The following is an 18,849-nucleotide window of genomic DNA, read 5'->3' as shown; positions in this document are numbered from 1 at the left end:
TTCAGTTACGTCTTCTATTTAAGATGAAACAGGAACTGTGTGGTGTAGTGTTAAAAAAAACAACCTCAACACACATCTTTTAATAGTCGATGAAGACTGATGATTCCCGTGTGAACATATGAGTTCATGCATCTTTCACCAACAACAAATTCTGTTTAATCCAACTTTAAAGTTTCCTGTGTGTTTTTACACTGACGGTAGGGAGAACCAGGACAGTTGGGACGGTGTCTTTTTTAGGCAATTAGAAAGCAACTATTGTCCACGTCACTCACCATGCTCATACTCAGCTGCAAACTCTTCAGTTTACAAGGTTATTTTATTGTCATTATACAACAGGGTTTCACAAAGAAATGCAGATTGCAGTCCCGTTTTCATAGAAAACAAAACAAAAACAAAAAAACACATAAAAAGCCCCTCTATGGCATGACTTTCTATTTTGGGGGTAAAATATATTTCACTTCTTGGGGGTCCTGATAATATGTCAATCATAAAATGTTTATGTTTGCTTCCTCAGGGCAACAATGAACTGCGAGGGTAATGAAACACCAAGGTTTTTTTATGATAAGAGGACTAGGGAAAACAAGCAGTATGCATTTAAAGACAATAGTGAGGTCAGAGGTCAGTCAGCAGAGTAACGTGTGGGCGTGCTTGTGTGTGTGTGTAACATCTGGAGGGACCCTGACGTTCTGTGTAAGCATGTTGTTCTCCACCAGATAGGCGTGGAACCTCTGACACTTCTTCATCTTCCTCTTCATCCACAGACTCGGTGTCATTCAACTGACGAGCATTCTCCTTTAAGAAAGCAGGAAGCACATTTGAATGTGTCATTTACTCTCCTTCATCCACATACATGCAAACACACACAGCTACACACACACACACAGCTACACAGCTACACACACGTTACTCTGCTGACTGACCTCTGACCTCCTAGTTGTCGTTTATGAGCTTGTGTGATGACCACGTCAGGCTGTTTGTGATGCTGAATCGCAGGAACTTAAAGTTACAAACTTGTTCCACCTCAGCTCCATTCATGTAAAGAGAGTCGTGTCTTTGCCTCTTTTTTTCTTAAATCAACAATCAACTCTTTGGTTTTACTGACGTTGAGCAGCAGGTTGTTCTCTGAGCATCACTCTGCAAGATTATTGATTTCCTTCCTGTTTGTAACACGGACGATGACGGGAGTGTCATCTGCAAAATAGACCACAGAGTTCTCTTACTTTATTCAGTTTACAGCTTGTAAGTATGTTTATCAAGAAGCACTACCCTGAGCCTTCCTCGTAGCACTTATTGCATTCGTATTAGTTGTTGCACTTACTGTATTCGTATCAGTTCGCTGCACTTATTGAATTCGTATTCGTTTACTGCACTTATCCTATTCATAGTAGTTTGTAGCACTTATTATATTCGTATTAGTCTGTTGCAATTATTGTTTTCGTAGTAATTTGCCTCTGCACTATACTTTTGCTCTGGCTTATGCTTTAAGATGCTTGTTTAAGAAAGGAGATGCACTTATGACTTCTGGTGACTAGTAGTTCTCTTGAATAACTATGTTGAATACACTTCCTGTAAGTCGCTTTGGATAAAAGCGTCTGCTACATGACTGTAATGTAATGTAATGTAATGTAATGTAATAAAGGATTATCTTATCTTATCTTATTTTATCTTATCTTATCTTATCTTTCACCCCGAGACATTGGGATGAAAACTTTTGCTCTCCTCGTCATCCTCATAGATTGGTCTCTCTCACTAGTGAGTTCAGAATTTTAAAAAGATAATTTACATTTTTTAAGAATATGATTACAAATGTCAGCTCATTTAAATTTATTGTAGGTTTTATTTTTAAAATTTTTAAAATTTTTCATAATAATAAAAATAATAGTCTTAGCATCACAAGGGTTCATTATGAAGAATTCAACAAGTTTATTTTTATTTCATTGTACAATCTGACATAACACGTGACTTTAACCAAAACTGCCTTTTTTGCGTTGATCAGCCGTGATTGGCTAACGCACATGTCAATCCAACGCGGGACCCGGAATTCCCTCACGCCTATTGGCTGATCCCTCCTGTCAATCAAACCGCGCCGTTACGATTGGGCCAAATCACCTTTTAAAACTTCCTCCCTCCCTCTCTTGCACAGCCCCTCAACGATTGGTTGGCCGTTGCGCCAATCGCCTTCTACGAATCATCTCATTGGTCGCCCGTGTTGTCAATCACAGAATCCCTTCTTCTCATTGGCTGCTGCGTTACAAAAGGGCGGGAACTTCCTGGAAAAAGCATTTCCTTGTCTGTCATATGCGAAGCGAAGGGAAGAGCCGCCATCCGGAGCTCAAAACTCACAACAAACACCTCCCCGACGCGTTTCATTTGATCTACACATTATATAAAACCCCCACTGCTGCAGGAGAACGCAAATGCGAAACACAGCGGCCATTTTGTGTGTGTTTGTTTAGCCAGCTAGCTGCTAACACGTCGCCGTCGCCTCTGTGGTGATGACTACGGACCTCCTCTCTGACCTGGACAGCCGTTTCTTCGCTGATAACCTCCTGACAAGCGAAGACTGGGGTGAGATATCATTTAAAGCCTTAATAACGTGGAATAAACACGTGTTTCAGCGGCGCAGAGCTAGCCGGAGGTGTGGGGTCGCTGCGCATGCGCAGTTAGTGTGTTGGTTTCCTCAGCCTGAGGACCCGGATGTGTCAGCTTCTCCTTCAGCCTGATGTCACACCTTTAAAACAAGCACATGTTCTTCTTCTTCTCTCTTTCTCTTCATAAAACTGGACATTTATTCTCTTAATGTTTCTGTCTTCACACAAGCAGTGGAGTATGGGTTATAAGAGGTGTTGTTCTGCAAGGAAATGCACTTTTCTGAATGTGTTTTTGGCCAATTTACTACTTTTTAAATAGTATTCTACCATTAAATGTATGTGTTGAGCTTAATGCATTAATCAGAAGTGCACAATGAAACACAAAGGTGTATAAATACACTATATAAACTGTGTGCATAAGTTTGCTTTATATGAAATGATTGTATTGAATCAGCAGGTATTTCAGGCATTACACAGAAACAGTAAATGCAAGCAGTGGAATATGGATTATAAGAGGTGTTGTTCTGCAAGGAAATGCACTTTTCTGAATGTATTTTTGCCAATTTACCATTTTAATCTACCATTAAATGTATGTCAATGAGACTAATGCAGTTTAGCATCTAATCAGAAGTGCACAGTAATACATAAAGGGGTATAAATACACTATATAAACTGTGTGTATAAGTATGCTTTATACATACATTACATTCATTTAGCAGTCGCTTTTATCCAAAGCGACTTACAGGAAGTGTCTTCAACATAGGTATTCAAGATTGTACTAGTCACCAGAAGTCATAAGTGCATCTCCTTTCTTAAACAAGCATCTAAAGCATAAACCAGAGCAAAAGTACAGAAACAAACTAATACGAATAGTAAATGCAAGCAGTGGAATATGGATTATAAGAGGTGTTGTTCTGAAAGGAAATGCACTTTTCTGAATGTATTTTTGCCAATTTACTACTTTTTAAATAGTATTCTACCATTAAATGTATGTGTTGAGCCTAATGCAGTTTAGCATCTAATCAGAAGTGCACAGTAATACATAAAGGGGTATAAATACACTATATAAACTGTGTTAGCAGTATAAGTTTATAAGTATGCTTTATACAAATGTATTGTATTGAATCAGCAGGTATTTCAGGCATTACACAGAAACAGTAAATACATATCAAAACTAGATGTATTTCTATATAGAATACACAATAAAATAAATTATTAGAAAAGCTAAATGTCTGTCCCTGAAATAGGAATATATTAAAGTAAACACAATATAGACAGATGTATGAATAAGAAGCTGCTTGATTTATTTAGTTAAGTTGGAGATGTTTTTGCTTGTAGGGTCTTAGTATGATTATTATATTAATAGTTTTTGTCCTTATTGAGTGATTGAGCATGTGTATTTCTTTTATGTTGCATTATACCGTGAAAAACAAGGAGATACTCGTGTACTAGCTGATTCACAGAGGAGTATTTTGTATCAAAAAATAATAATAGATTACAGAATATAAGTGATAATGTTGCCTTATCATATTTAGCTATCTTATAATTGATAACATTGTATTTTAGCATTATGTGAGAACCAATTGGAGGCAGACAGAAGTGAAAAACAATCACCAGCTGCTGTTGAATCTTCAATTTAACTGTTTTGTTTCCAAATTTGACGGACAAACAGTGAAATTCCAACATTTATCACCTCCTGTGTCGGTCTGACAAAAGTATTTTACTCTCCTGTTGTTTGGTTTCTTTTTCAGTCGGGCAATAAAATCAATCAGAATAGATTAAATGAAACTTTAATGATCCCCAGGAGAGAACTGGGACAAAAAGCTAGAGAGAGATAATCCAGACGAGAGGCTGAAAACACAAAAGACATTCACAACAAAGCAAAAACACTGAGGATAATTAAGAATACAACAATTAAACAAGTTACACTTTTGTTTTTTCAAAAAAGGCCCTTTTAAAGGAAAAGTCTGGTTTATCTTTTCATTATAATCCACAGATTTTAAGACAACAACAAATTAATTTTAACAAATGTTATCTGACTTTAAACCTTCATGCCATAAGAATAACACTAACCCCTGATTTATTTCCTTTTTTGTAATTAATATTGTATTTATTTAATTACCTGCAGCCTCTCAAGATTGTGTGATAGTGTCATCTGTTATTTAATTATTACAGATTGAACATTGTGTTTATTTATCTATGTTTTGTTGAAAAAGAAAACTGCACATTTATATTTTTGACATAGAAAGATTTTCGGGGAATCAATAATAAATACATTTATGAAATACGTTTCCTCATATTGTGTGGGAGACTTCATAAAGTACATTGAACCCCGCAGTGTCATGGCATACAAACAGCTGATTCCCCTGCGGTTCACACCTGCTCCCTTTGACGGGATGTGGGATCAATAATCGGCCTCGGTGTTTGTTTCGGTTTCAAAGTCCAGAGTGGTGTTTTCACCATCATCAAATCAGGCAAAGCATGATGGGAGATCAATGTCAGACAGGGTCGTGGTTACAAACCGGTCTGGTTTGATTTCCTGGAAATGAAGCGTATTAAGAAGTTCACACCATCAGTAACTTGTATAAATGTTCAGATCAGGTTTAGGGGTCAAACATCCATTTTGGCCTTTTTTTTCGTCGCAACCTTTATTTATTTTTGTCTTGTTTTCTAACAGACAAAGTCTTTAACTTTTTATGTGAAGAGAACCAAAAGCAGTGATGAAGAGCAGCAACGATTATGTTTTGTCTTTGTCTTCTGTGATGTTACACTGAATATATTTGGGTTTTGGACTGTTTGTGGGACAAAACAAAACATTTACATTTAGTTGTGTCAGTACAGTCAAAAACATTTAATCTAATCTGGTTTAATCATATTTGAAGACGTCACTTTGGTGATTTCTTGCTGTATTTATTGACATTTTATAGCCCAAACACTGAATTGATTCTTTGAGAAAAATGCTTGTGCATGTTGTTTGTGATTGAACTTGTTTTGTGGATCTGTTGTTGTCTGAGTCGCACATGAACAGATACAGTTTCAGCCCAAAACAACATGTTTATAATTCAGTGTTTTGTTGAGACTTCCTTCCTGCTCTGTTTGCTGTTATCTTGTTCAGATTGTAAAGACGTGTTATGTGAGAAAAGAGTCAGAAAAACTACAACTACATCTAAATCTGTCTCTGATGTCGCTCAAATCTGACAGCATTTTTGGGGGCTTTTCACCTCCACTGCATATTAATATATATTGCCCAATAATAACTCTCCCTAATATCTCCTGTGATGTTGTGTGTTTGAATCCCGTGTCTCTCCTCAGATGCCTGCCTGTACCAGTGTGAGAGCATGGAGGAGGGAGAGGAGGCCGACCTCGGCCGGGGGCTGAAATACGAACCGTCGGTACGGAAACAAAAAGAAAAGAAACCAGAAACGATTTCTGTTCCGAGACCGAGAGAGAAACCAAAGCTCGGCCTCGAACCCAAACACTGTCTCACTTTCATAGAGTAGTAAATAGTACTTAAATACAACAGAGCCATGGATCTGATCAGCACAAAAGAAAAAAGGAGCAAACAGATTATTATTATTATTATTATTATTATTATTATACATTAATCACACGCTTTTTTTTGCAATTATATTTTTAGCCAAAGCACCAAAAATCATTTCAACAACTCTGAAGTCCGTGTAAACCGTCAAAAATATGTTGTCCTATTACTTTGTGATAGTTGTCTATTTTTGTTACATATATTTATATAAACACATAAATCAAATAATTAGGAAATATTAATGTTACTAGTTCTCCTCTTGTTGATTTTTATCACAGATTTGTTGAAACTGTGAACTATAGATTCACCTGCACAACAGCTACTGTTTGTTACTTTAATGGAAGAAGAATTCTCATTATTCTTCTTCTCTGTTCCTCTTGTGGGTTCAATAGTATATATATATATATATATATATATATATATATATATATATAGTAATATTTGAGAATTTACGATTTATTTTTCTAAAATGTTGAATTATTATAACTCTGTAATTCTACATATCTGTGTCTCTCATTCAGATTTTGTCTGCAACATAAATTCAGTCTTTTTACCAACGAGTCAGTACAGAAAATAATAATCAGGCTAATTGTTTGTCAGTTGGTTTAGTCACACACACACACACACACACAACACACACACACACACACACACACACACACACACACACACACACACACACATGACTAATCCAGCAGTTGTTTGTCCTTATCTTCCACCTGACTTTTCTCTTTTTTTCCTCCCTCCCTCTCGCAGTTTGACAATGACCTCGTGCTCACCCTCGATCCTGACAACCCCACGTCGCCCTGGCAACACCTTGACGACAACCTTCTCACAGGTACGGACCCGGCCAAGCGTGGGACGCTAACGGGAAACCTTAAACCACCAAATAAACCACCCGCAACCAGCGTTTCACTTGTAACGCCTCAGACCAACACAGCTGTAAAAACAAGTTGGCAGACTTTTGTTGAGATTAAAAAGCAGCCACAGAACTCCAATAATACTTCTTCTGAAATGACATGATTCTGCTCCTAAAGAGAACAGGTTGAATGTTGTCCGAAAAACCCCATCAATATGTCATCTCTCAGTCTGACTTCCTGTTTGTGGCTTTAAGCTCCAACACGTTGGTTCCTACTGAAAACTTCAATCTTTAAATACACAAATATATAGTTTCATTTCTTTAAAGGCTCAGTAATCCCCTTAGAAAACAGTGAAATTCTTCAGAAACATTGAGTTATTTAAGTCTCCAACTTCATGTAGGTTTATACTTTTTTTTTATGTAGGTTTTATCGACTTTATGAATTGTTGTATGGCACTTTAAAATGCTATATTTGAAGAAAGTTATTATTATTATTATTATTATTATTATTAAGCCTTAAAGTACCTCATATTTAATCCTCAACAGTGTTTATCTTGATGTTTCTGTGTGGTTTTATTTCTCTAAAGGGGAAACTCCGGTGATAAAAAGTAAGATGACCATCACTCAGCCGTTACCAGTGGAAATGTGTAAGTTCTCTAATTTATTTTAAGATCTATTGGAATATATATATATATATATATATTTATATATTTATTTTAAGCACAAACACACTGTATTTAACTGGTTTATGTGTTTGTTTGTTTGTCCAGTGTTCCAGGTGAAAGCAGAGCCTCCCTCTCCTGCTTCCTCACTTGGGTCTGACTGCTCTTCAATGTCACCTGACCCACAGGTATGTGTGTTTAAGAAAAAAACCCGACTTTCTATTAAACAATATTATAGGTGTTTGTCTTTTAATCACGTATGAAGGTGCATAGACTTTTAGTGTGAAAATACTAGATGAAGAATTGCGTTTAGTTTGTGGTATCTTACGATGATCTTGTTGTACTGATTTAAATTAGTGCCGCAAACAGTATACTGAATTAATCAAGACGCCAATAAAACATGGAGGATGTTTTAAATGTGTATTAACTTAAGAAAAATAGAATCAAATAACCCTTTCAAAATAAAGTCCTGATTCTGTCATTATTAAACTATTACTACGACAACAAAAATATCATAATCTGACTCCGTCTTCTCTCCGTCTAGATCACCGTTAAAGGTGAAAACCCTCCGACTCCTCCGTACATGTACGGAGACGTGCTCTCTCCTCCGCTGGGCTCCATGGAGATCACCGTGGCAACGTCAGGCATACCCTCACGACAGATGTCCTTAACGACGCAGATCCCAGCAGTCATCGGTGGAATCCAGGCGCAGGCCGCCGGTAGGTTCCGGCCGTTAGTTGAAACTTGTATTTGCATCTCAAATCGTCACATTTGTTTTGAAAGTGTTCCTGCAGAGCGAAGCAGCTGAAATGACTCCATCGTGCTCTTCTTTTCTCTCACCTGAAGTTCTGCCGGGCTCGGCCACATTGAAGGCCAGCTCCATCCTGAGCACCAAGCCTCCCATCCAGCCCCGACCAGTCTGTGTCGCCGCCCTCCCCGTCCCCCAGACCCCCACACCGGCCAAGACCCTCATCCTGCAGGGCCTCCCCTCCCTGGACCAGAACAGACCTGGTGAGGAGGGTTTGTGTTTAAAGCCTGAATGACTGAGTTCTTTGAATGCGACCTCTGATGACCTCTCTTCCTCTCTCCTCCTCCAGTCGTCTTGTCTCAGTCTGTCTGTCTCGGTTCGGCTCCGGCCATCGTCAAAATGGAGCCCGTCTCTCCCAGCATCCCCCAGCACTGCTCCAGTCCCACGGCCCCGCCCACCAGCAAACCCATCGTCCCGGCGACGACGGCGTTACCCGGCAACAACTCCAACGACATCGATGTGAGTAGTCTGGATGTTCCGAAAAAGAACATGAACCGTCAGATGAGTTGGATTGTTCCGAAGTAAACTAAATATTCTACAATTTTTAAAAAAGGACAATTTGTTTTTAGATGCTTTAGAAACAGAAGGTCCTACATTACATTACATCACATTACAGTCATTTAGCAGACGCTTTTATCCAAAGCGACTTACAGGAAGTGTATTCAACATAGGTATTCAAGAGAACTACTAGTCACCAGAAGTCATAAGTGCATCTCCTTTCTTAAACAAGCATCTAAGAGCATAAACCAGAGCAAAAGTATAGTGCAGAGGCAAATTACTACGAATACAATAAGTGCAGCGAACTAATACGAATACAATAAGTGCTACGAGGAAGGCTCAGGGTAGTACTTCATGAAGAGGTGAGTTTTCAGCCTGCGCCGAAAGATGGGCAGCGACTCTGTCCTAAAAATCTATTTTCATTATCTGCAGTTTTTCTCAGACTTTTAGTGTTCCTGCAGAATCAGCTTCAGCCTTCAGCCATGTCAGACTGTGGTTGGTTTATCCTCTCTAGCAGTAAACAAAGTTTCTGCTCGGCAAGTTCTGCAAGTTGTTGCAGCGCTTTGTTACTAGACTAATTAACTGATTAAAGCTCTGTTAACATGTCTCAGTTTGTTTTCAATGTTTTAGAAACAGGAGGCCAAATCAAATGGTTCACAGGATAGTCAACTTTTTGTTTCTTAATAATGCATTTAATACTTGACTTGTTTCTAATGATGGTAAAACATTTAACGAGATACGGCGACCCTGCTTGGATTAAATGGGAAATGTCCCATCTCACCAAAGTGACAGTGTTTCTTTTTAATCTTGTATTTGGGATCTTTGGTACGAGATGATGCCCTTTGTCTCTCAATGTTTTGTTTAGTTATATCATGTTATCGTCGTTGTCTGGGTTGTTTGTTTGTCGTTTAATTGACTTTGTACTGTTATTCATCATTTAATGGCTATGTGCAATGTGTCAATGTGTTGTTTTTGCTCCAAAAAAGCAAAATAAAATAGAATAAATGAGAGGAAAGAAGTCAGTGGTGGTATTTATTCAGATAAACAGCGGTTTGGCAGGTTTGGTAACATCATGCTGACCTCTTACATAAACTGATACATGAAGTTTCCCTCAGGGAGTTTGATTATGTCGTTCACCTGTTGAACCTTCTGTTTTCTCTCTTTGTGTTCTCCTCCTCCTCATCTTTCCTCCTCTTTTCTTCTCTCCATCGCTGCATATTCACTCCGCTCGACCTCCTCCTCCGGGCTATTTCCATCCCTTATTCCTATTTATCCTTCTTCCCTTCCCTCCTCCTCTTCCTCCTCCTGGTGCAGATGAAGGTGCTGAAGCGGCAGCAGCGGATGATAAAGAACCGGGAGTCGGCCTGCCAGTCGAGGAAGAAGAAGAAGGAGTACCTGCAGAACCTGGAGGCTCAGCTCCGGGAGGCCCAGCAGGAGAACGAACGCCTCCGCCGGGAGAACCAGGCGCTGAGGGAGAGACTGTCCGGGAAAGAGGTGAGGAAGAGGAGGGAGGACGGGACGCTTCATCTTCTTCATCGGCTGTGTCTCCTTCTTAATCGTCACCTCGTTTGACCTACAAATGAGTGAAGAGCTGACTTCATGCTCGCCTTTTGAATCAGAGTTCCACAGAGATCATCGCTGAAAATGATCTCTAGAAAAAAGCAGGAACCCTGATAGTGCTGCCAAAGCCTCATGGGACTTGTAGTTTTTGAATAATCACCAAATAATATCTCAAAGTAATAAAGAAAAACATAGAGGGGTCACATTTTATTTCCCAGTACATTAGTAGATCCACATTTATCTTCAAATATGGACAGAAAGCAATGCCTTTTAAACAGAAAATACATGAAATTTTGGCTGTTAAAGTGACAACTGTGTCTTTTTTAAGATATATATTTTTTTATTTTGTCACATAATTACAACACATTATATTGTGAGTGGTTGACAACAGCTTATACGTCAGTTTAATAATATAAATGTGAATTAAAAGCTTTATTAAAGAAGACAAATGTAATTTTTTTTGCAGTTTCATGTTCTGTCTCCTGAGACTTCACAAGTTTCTTTTTTGTTGTCCATCTGGTTGTTTTGAACCAGTTTGCAAATTCTAGATTTGAGATGTTGACAGGGTTGTGAAACCTTTCTCCCCGCAGTCAAACCGCTTCATTTGTTTCACTATTGTTTCTCAAACAGAAGCCTGTGGTCGAAGGAGTAAACGCTCCGACACACATGCAGCTTTTTTACACGTTCATATAACTGATGCAACAAATATTAAGAATGTATTTATTGTGAGGTGCATGTTTTGCTCCCCCTATTTTTCAAATGTTAAAAAGTCGTTGCCACCCGTCGCAAGTCTATTATTCCAACGATTAATCAATAACTCAGAAGATAAATGAGTAAATTGTATTCATACTCTTTTTTCAATGAGGAAAGAGATGCGATTACAGAAACAATGATGATGAACTTGATAAACAACAACAGGTTGAACAGGAATAAATCTATCTACAGAGAGATAAAGGTCAGGACCTAAAGCATTGAAAGAGATAATCCTGTGAAACCTGAAGGAGAAAAATCAGCTGGAAAGTGAAAATATGCAAATTTGCACATTTGTTTTTTCTTCTCAAGTTAAATGCGGAAACAAGAAAAGTGTATTTGTATTTCTGTTGAAATTAATTATGACTTTCTTTCCTCTCTGCATAATGTTGAGTTCTGTGTTCTGTGTTTATATAAACAGTGTTTATTTGTGTGCTGTAATTTTTCCCTTTTGTGTTTTTCAGGGAAGCGACTCGGCGAGCAACAAGAGAGCGGTGTGCGTCATGGCCGTCCTGCTGTTCATGACCTTCAGCTTCGGACCCGTCAGGTAACCTCTAACTTTAAAACTTTCTTTATTGTGGTTTTTAAATTTTGTTTATGTATTTATCTTATTTGTTTCATCGTTTTTTATGTTTAAACTCTTTTGTGCCCCTCTTTGGAAAAAAGCCTTTTAAGATAAAGAGTACTTACTTCAGGAAACAGAAATTAACCGTAAAGTGACTGAAAACATTCTGAATTTAGGCACAAAAATGCCATGTTTATAAATATCCAGAACCTACAGGATCTCCCAATAATCCTGAATATATTTAAAACTGCACAATACCACAATAATTCAAAATCAACTCATCAATCCCACAGTATAACTTTCTTAATCCACAAATGAAAAACATAAGGAGTATCTGAGCTCTCTGTCTTCTTCTGTCCTGCAGCATCTCAGACAGGAAGCTGACGGACCTTCAGGACGGCGTGGTGACGTACACGGGACGACGACTGCTGGAGCTCGAACAACAACAACAACAACAACAACAACGGGCGGCGGCTCAGCCTCCGAGCAGAGTGGAGGACACGACGGAGACGGAGGAGGACGTAGGAGACGAGGCTGCAGAGTCGTATCAGTTCAGGTGAGAAGAATCCGACAGAGTGAAGGTCATAATATATTTGATATTACTTTCATAAGCAGATCTCCTCCTTTAAACATGTTTATTTTTACACTGTGTTACTCCAGATGTTCATACGTTCAGCTAAAGCTGGAACTAATCGGTGTGTTTTCATTAGCAAATGAGAAATCATTGTTTTCAAATAATTAATTAATTAATTAAATAAATAAAAAATGTAGGAATGTCCCGATCAAGTTCAACTGCAGATAACGAGTCAAAGAAGTTATATATGTTGTATATAAGGAACGAAGGAAAGGAAAAAAGGATGGAATGATGGGAGGAAAGGAAAAGTAAGAAGGAAAGAGGGAAAGAAACAAAAAAGGGAAAGAAAAAAGAAAAAAGGAGAGTTGAAAGAAAGGAAGGAGAGATGGGAAGAAAGGAAAGACGGGAGGGAAGAAGAAAAGGAAAGAAGGAAGAAGAGATGGAAAGAAAAAGAACAAAGGAAGGGGGGAAGGAAACAAGAAAGGAAATACAGATGAAGAAGAAAGGAAGGATGAAAAGAATGAAGGAGAGATGGAAAGAAAGGATAGAAAGATGAGAGGAAAGGAAGGGAAGGAATGAATGAGGGATGGAGAAAAGGGGGGGAAACAAGAGGAAAGTAAAATTAAGAAGGAAGGAGAGAAAAGAGGGAGGAAAGCCGTTTGGTGTCATTAATCTACGGAGAAACAAACGAGCAGCAGAACGTCTCAACGAGGAAACATTAAAGACGACGGAGAACCGGTTCTGTTGGGCCTTTGAAACACGTTTGTCCTCTTTTCTTTCCTTCTTCCTGCTGATAACAGATGAGTGTTTTCATCATCTCTCAGAACTGGTTCTCATCACATCTGTCACTTCCTCCATGTTTTTCTGCTGAATTGAACGATTTGTTTCCTTCAAATTGTTTGTTTTCCTGCATTTAAAGAATACTTAATTAACCTTGGTGTGTTTGTTTATGTGTGTGTGTGTGTGTTTGTTTATGTGTGTGTTTGTGTGTGTGTGTGTGTGTGTTTGTGTTTATGTGTGTGTGTGTGTGTGCAGGAACCTGAGTGATGTGTTCAGTGACATGAAGGATCTGGTGCTTCAGGACATCGACCGTTACTTCAGCTCTTCAGACTGCAGACAGTTCAACCGCTCCGAGTCTCTCAGGTCAGTCAAACACTCGTCTGTTTGTCCTCCTCTGGTCCTTCTTCATCTCCTCCTCATCCTCCTGATACTCACAAAAGATACACAAATATAAAAACACACATTTCTAATAAATCAGACTGAATGTCTCCGACTGAAGCAGCTGGTTTTTGTGTCTTTATCCGCTGAAACAATAAACATTTAAATAGTAAAACTTTTCTCCCATCATACTTTCCATCCTTCCTTGTTTCCTCTCTTGTTTCCTTTCTCCCTTCTTTTAAGTCTTCCTCCTTTCATTCTTTCATCTTCATTCCTTTTTCTGTCCCTTCTTTCCTTCCCTCTTTCCTCTCTGTCATCTCCCCATTTCACTTTCAAACCTTCCTTCTTTCTCTCCTTTCTTACATCTTTGAATCTTTCATCTCTTCATTCCTTTCTCTATCCCCGTCTTTCCTTTCAACCTTCTTCATTCCTTTGTTCCTCCTTTTCTTTCCATCCTTCCTTCTTCTTTACCTTCCTTCATTCTTTCTTGCCTTCCTTTTTTGTTTCTTATATCCTTCCCTCTTTCCTTTCTCTCATCTCCCCTTGTCCCTTCTTTTTATTCCTTCATTCCTTCTATCCTTCCTGTTTCCTGTTTTCGTTTCTACCTTCTTTCTAATTCATTCCAATTACAAAAAGGCCACAACCAACCGTCCTACGATTATCTGTTCAAACCACAAACTGATATTATCCTCATTTGCATAAAAGTTTGTGTATGAAAACGTACACTCAGGATCTAAATGCACAGTTTTAGAAATCCTTTTAAAAACCTCTGGTGAAACATGATGGTGTTAAAAAAAGAAAACATGAGATTTGAACCTGACTAGAGAATTATAAATAGTGTGTTTGTACTTCTGGACCTTTTTGTCTGGAGTTGTTAGATATCGTATGCCCTTTGTCACACAGGAAGTCATATTATGTTTTCTTCTCATTAAATGTCTTTTTCTGTCTGTCTCTTGTTGTTCAGGCTGGCAGACGAGCTGAGAGGTTGGGTCCACCGACACCAGATCGACAGGAAGAAGTCTGGAGGGAAACCCAAAGTCGCCAAGAAGGCAAAGATCGCCCAGGTTCAGTAGAAACCATCTTCTTCCTCTTAACGCTTCTTCTTCTTCTTCTTCTTCTGCTTCTTCTTCTGCTTCTTCTTCTGCTTCTTCTTCTTCTTCTGCTTCTTCTTCTTCTTCTTCTTCTTCTTCTTCTTCTTCTTCTGCTTCTTCTTCTGCTTCTGCTTCTTCTCCTTCTGCTTCTGCTTCTTCTTCTTCTTCTTCTTCCTCTTAATGCTTCTTCTTCTGCTTCTTCTGCTTCTTCTGCTTCTTCTTAACGCTACTTCTTCTTCTCCTCTGTCTGAAGCCTGTTTTTAGAGAGTTTTTTTATACTTTAGTTTTAATCCTCTTGTTTTTTCAACATTAAGGAAAAACCAAGATAAAATGTATATATTTTCATATATTTTAAAAACCTTAATATAACAGGGTTTTTTCAATCCCACTTTGTTTTTGCAGAAAGCTCAGCTGAGGAAGACGAACTTCTCCAGATATCTGCCGATCCAGGCTCACCGCTCCATAGAAAGGTTCATTTTCCTAAACAATCACATTTATGACACAAGATATTCTGTGGTTCGACCGGTTAGGATTTCATTATGTCGTTAGAGAAGTTCAAGAGAAATGCAAAGCTTTGTGAAACTGAAAATATATTTATATACATACTGAAAGTAAAGCAGTGAGTTTCTGTCAGCTGGGTGAACTAACTGATAATTATTAATTTAATTAAAGATTAAAACTAAAACAACGGCTCATAGTAACATAAAATATCCCTCAACATTTCAAGTCTGAAATCCAAATAACAAATCAATTGTTTTGAGTGATTAAAAATATGATAATATGAAAATTTCAGCTTCAAACTTTTGGTAGCGTCGACTAAACTGATTAGAAACTCAGATAACAACATAAGTAATATTTCAGTCAGTGAAACGATATATTTGAGTCTTTTGTTTTGTAGTAATAGTCAGTAACAACCTTGAACGTGTTCCTGTTCCTGTCTGCAGTCAGCTGCAGGTTCTTCCTGGTCCCGAGGTCACCTACAGCGACTTCCTGGACGCCATCGACCGCAGAGAGGACACCTTCTACGTCGTCTCCTTCAGACGGGTACGTTACAGTCCGACAGAAACCAAACCTCCTTCAGCTGAATATGTGTTATTGTTTAATATCATGTTTAATAGTTATGGTTATTCTGACTTTTGAAAGCCAGATAATTTAAACCTGGTCTGTTTCTCTCCACAGGATCACCTGTTGTTACCGGCCATCAGCCACAATAAAACCAGCCGACCCAAAATGTCTCTGGTGATGCCGGCCATGTCTGTGAACGGTGAGTCTTCTCTCAGCACCGAACTGATGAGTCATGAGATGGTTAACTGGACAAAACTGCAGGCTAATCTTTAAGAGATAATCATGAATAATAACTGAAACAATTCATCCATGATCAAAAAAACGTTAAAAAAAAGTTATGAATCAATCGGCTTATTATTTCAGATGCACTGTGAGCTTCTTTTTTTTACCAAAAACTACAAACTGTTACAGCTCCTTTTGAGATGTATATTTAAAAACATATTGTAGTACAGTTGTAGTTCTTCGATTCTTGGACATTAAACTCTCCTGTTTGAATCATAAGGATAAAAAAACGTATCCAAAATGTGTTAAAATATCTTGATTAAAATAGTCAAATCCTGAAGGACAGACATCAACTACAACTCCCAAGATGCACCTGAGCAAGAAACATCCAGCCACTGACGATTCTGTCTGTGACTTAAAGCTAAAAAATGACACAAAGTAGAAACTTTATAAAACATTAGGCAGTTTGGGTCCCCTGACTTCTCCATAGCAACAGAGAGCAGCTGAGGCTCATGGGTAATGTAGTATTTATGCCAAACTGACTTATTTCTCAAAAACAAGTTGTTATAATTTAAAGGGATTGTTAGAACTTAAAAATTGAAATTGTCAAGATACCGAGATGTGATTAAAGAAAAGTTCAAAATGAAAACTACATTAAAAGTACATTTATGAGGATATTGTTTTTGATTTGTAGGAAAGCAGAATCAGATGTTACACATGCAAATAATTTGGTTTAGTGATTGGTTCTTTACCATAAACACAGTGCAACAGTAAATTTAGAAATAGAAAATATGTAAATTTTACAATATGATAAACAAGCAAGCAAATAAAGAAGACGTTAATAAAACAAGTATCATTAAAGTTTGAAGTGTGTATTTAAATTGTAAAATCGACCAAAAAACAAACCATCTCTGGCATGTGAGTAAAAACTTTTGCTTTCTTTTCTTTCTTCCTCCCTTTCTCCTCCCCGTCCTCCTTCCTCCCTTTCTCCTCCCCCGTCCTCCTTCCTCCCTCCTTCCTCCTCCCCCCGTCCTCCTTCCTCCCTTTCTCCTCCCCGTCCTCCTTCCTCCCCCCTCAGAGAGTCTCTACAACTCCTCTCAGGGCTACGAGATGATGATGCAGGTCGACTGTGAGGTCATGGACACCCGCATCGTCCCCATCAAGTCCTCCGCCGTACCGCCGTCCCTCCGAGACCCGCCCCCGCCTCCCCCTCCTCCCCCACCACAACCACCATCACCACGGCAACCACACCTCGCTGCGAGGGCGCCACCACCAGCACCCCCACCACCACCACCCCTCGCCTACGAGGCAACCTTTACCCGCCCGCCGACGGACAGCGGAATATTTAATCAGCCAATCAGAAGGGGTCTGAGGAGGGTTAAAGGTTACATGTTTAAAAACATCATCATCCCTCCGACAGGTAACACACACACACACACACATCTCTGCTCTCTGGAAAAGTTACCTGCAGTTGACTGGAAACCGAAAAGTTGAGAAAAAACTCCATAAAAACATCTGCATAGAATTAAAATCAATAATTCAAGCTGTCATTGTTTAAACACATAAACGGAGCCGATAGAAACTCAACCCCCCTGTTCAGACATTAAATAAAAGCCTCTATTGAAGATGATATTCTAATATATAAGAATATATTTCTAGAAGTCGGGTAAAGACCCGGCAGCACAACGCACTTAGAAACAATACTGCGTTTTTAATATTTAATTGTGAAAGTGTACAGTTTGAATGAAGCGTGGAGGACAGGAAGTGACCTCATCAGCGAGTCCAGGTGCAGAGTCACACCTTCAAGAACTAAAACTCACCTGTTCTGTTTCATTCAGAGAGAAATCTATTGATCAGCAATAAACCCGTTTAGTTAAAGTTGTGACCGTGCAGCTCCAGCTGGACTGAACGAGGTCACTTCCTGTGTTTCCTCGACACTACTGATGGTCCGGCTCTCAGCGGTGTTTCTGTGGAGTTTACGTTTGTATATTTTTGTTGTTGTGACTCTCAGTTCTGTTATGAGTCGGCTGCTGCATGAAGCTGGATCTTAAAGTTAAAGGAAGGAAATATATATATATATATATATAAATAAATAATATATATAAATAAAATTCTGAGTCTGGAGAATAAAAGAGTCCAAGAAACTATACGCAATATATCAAGATTTATTGATTAATGTGACTTAAGACATTTAGCCGCTGTTTCTAAATCCAACCTGTCATATTCGTCAGCCACATACAGTCAAATCTTATATAAATATATCTGTGATTAGCTGATATTGATCCGCTGTCAGAGAAACATCTTTTAGTTTTAACATCTTTTCATTCCCGACAGAAACTAAAATATTTATTTTATTTTATTTAAAAAATGAATAAATGATATGCTACAGTTGAAGCAGTTGATTATCGGTTCGTCGTTTCAGTCATTTCTCAACAATAAAGGCAAAAGTTTCACAAAATAATAATAATAATATATTTGGATCTTGCAAAAGAAAAGTAATAATTATATACATATTAATAAAAAAAAGGATGTGAAATAGTTTTTATAGGCAGCTTGTAAGCTGCTCTTTAAACCTGTGATAACTCTTGATATTTACTAAAGTATAAAATATAATAACTATAATAAGTACAAGTTTTGTATTTATTCACTCCATGATTCTGTTATAAAACGCATATTATTAAATTCTGTGTAGCGTAATGATGTCATTATCTTGACGTCCATCGAGCATAAACGTCCGTGAATCTGCTCAAAAACAGAAAAAATGTTTTTTGGAATTGCAGAACTTGCCTGAGGGTCTTCACGTTTTTAAGTTTTCTTCAGCATCACAGTAATAAAGTGATATTTGTGTTTACATCCATGAATACACTGAAAACAGGAGCTGATAGCAGCTAATTCTGCATACTTTTAA

The 18,849-nt window shown here is 38.3% G+C and overlaps 1 protein-coding gene across 1 annotated transcript; it reads left to right on the top strand.

Moving 5' to 3' along the window:
• Positions 1–2,042: 2,042 nt before the first annotated feature.
• On the top strand, positions 2,043–18,008 carry atf6b (activating transcription factor 6 beta). Its single transcript, XM_054605532.1, is given in 18 exon segments — positions 2,043–2,568; positions 5,904–5,983; positions 6,886–6,967; positions 7,576–7,635; positions 7,759–7,838; positions 8,195–8,369; positions 8,497–8,661; positions 8,748–8,917; positions 10,271–10,450; positions 11,731–11,813; positions 12,196–12,387; positions 13,441–13,548; positions 14,528–14,627; positions 15,057–15,124; positions 15,599–15,698; positions 15,834–15,918; positions 17,020–17,156; positions 17,159–18,008. Coding segments are annotated over 18 exon segments (2,070 nt in total). The 5' UTR covers positions 2,043–2,495; the 3' UTR covers positions 17,291–18,008.
• The last annotated feature ends 841 nt before the right edge of the window (positions 18,009–18,849 follow it).

This window comes from Anoplopoma fimbria, chromosome 10, assembly GCF_027596085.1.
Source record: "Anoplopoma fimbria isolate UVic2021 breed Golden Eagle Sablefish chromosome 10, Afim_UVic_2022, whole genome shotgun sequence".
Taxonomy (NCBI): domain Eukaryota; kingdom Metazoa; phylum Chordata; class Actinopteri; order Perciformes; family Anoplopomatidae; genus Anoplopoma; species Anoplopoma fimbria.
The sequence above is the reverse complement of the archived record's forward strand: the minus strand, read 5'-3'. Positions and strand labels throughout refer to the sequence as shown.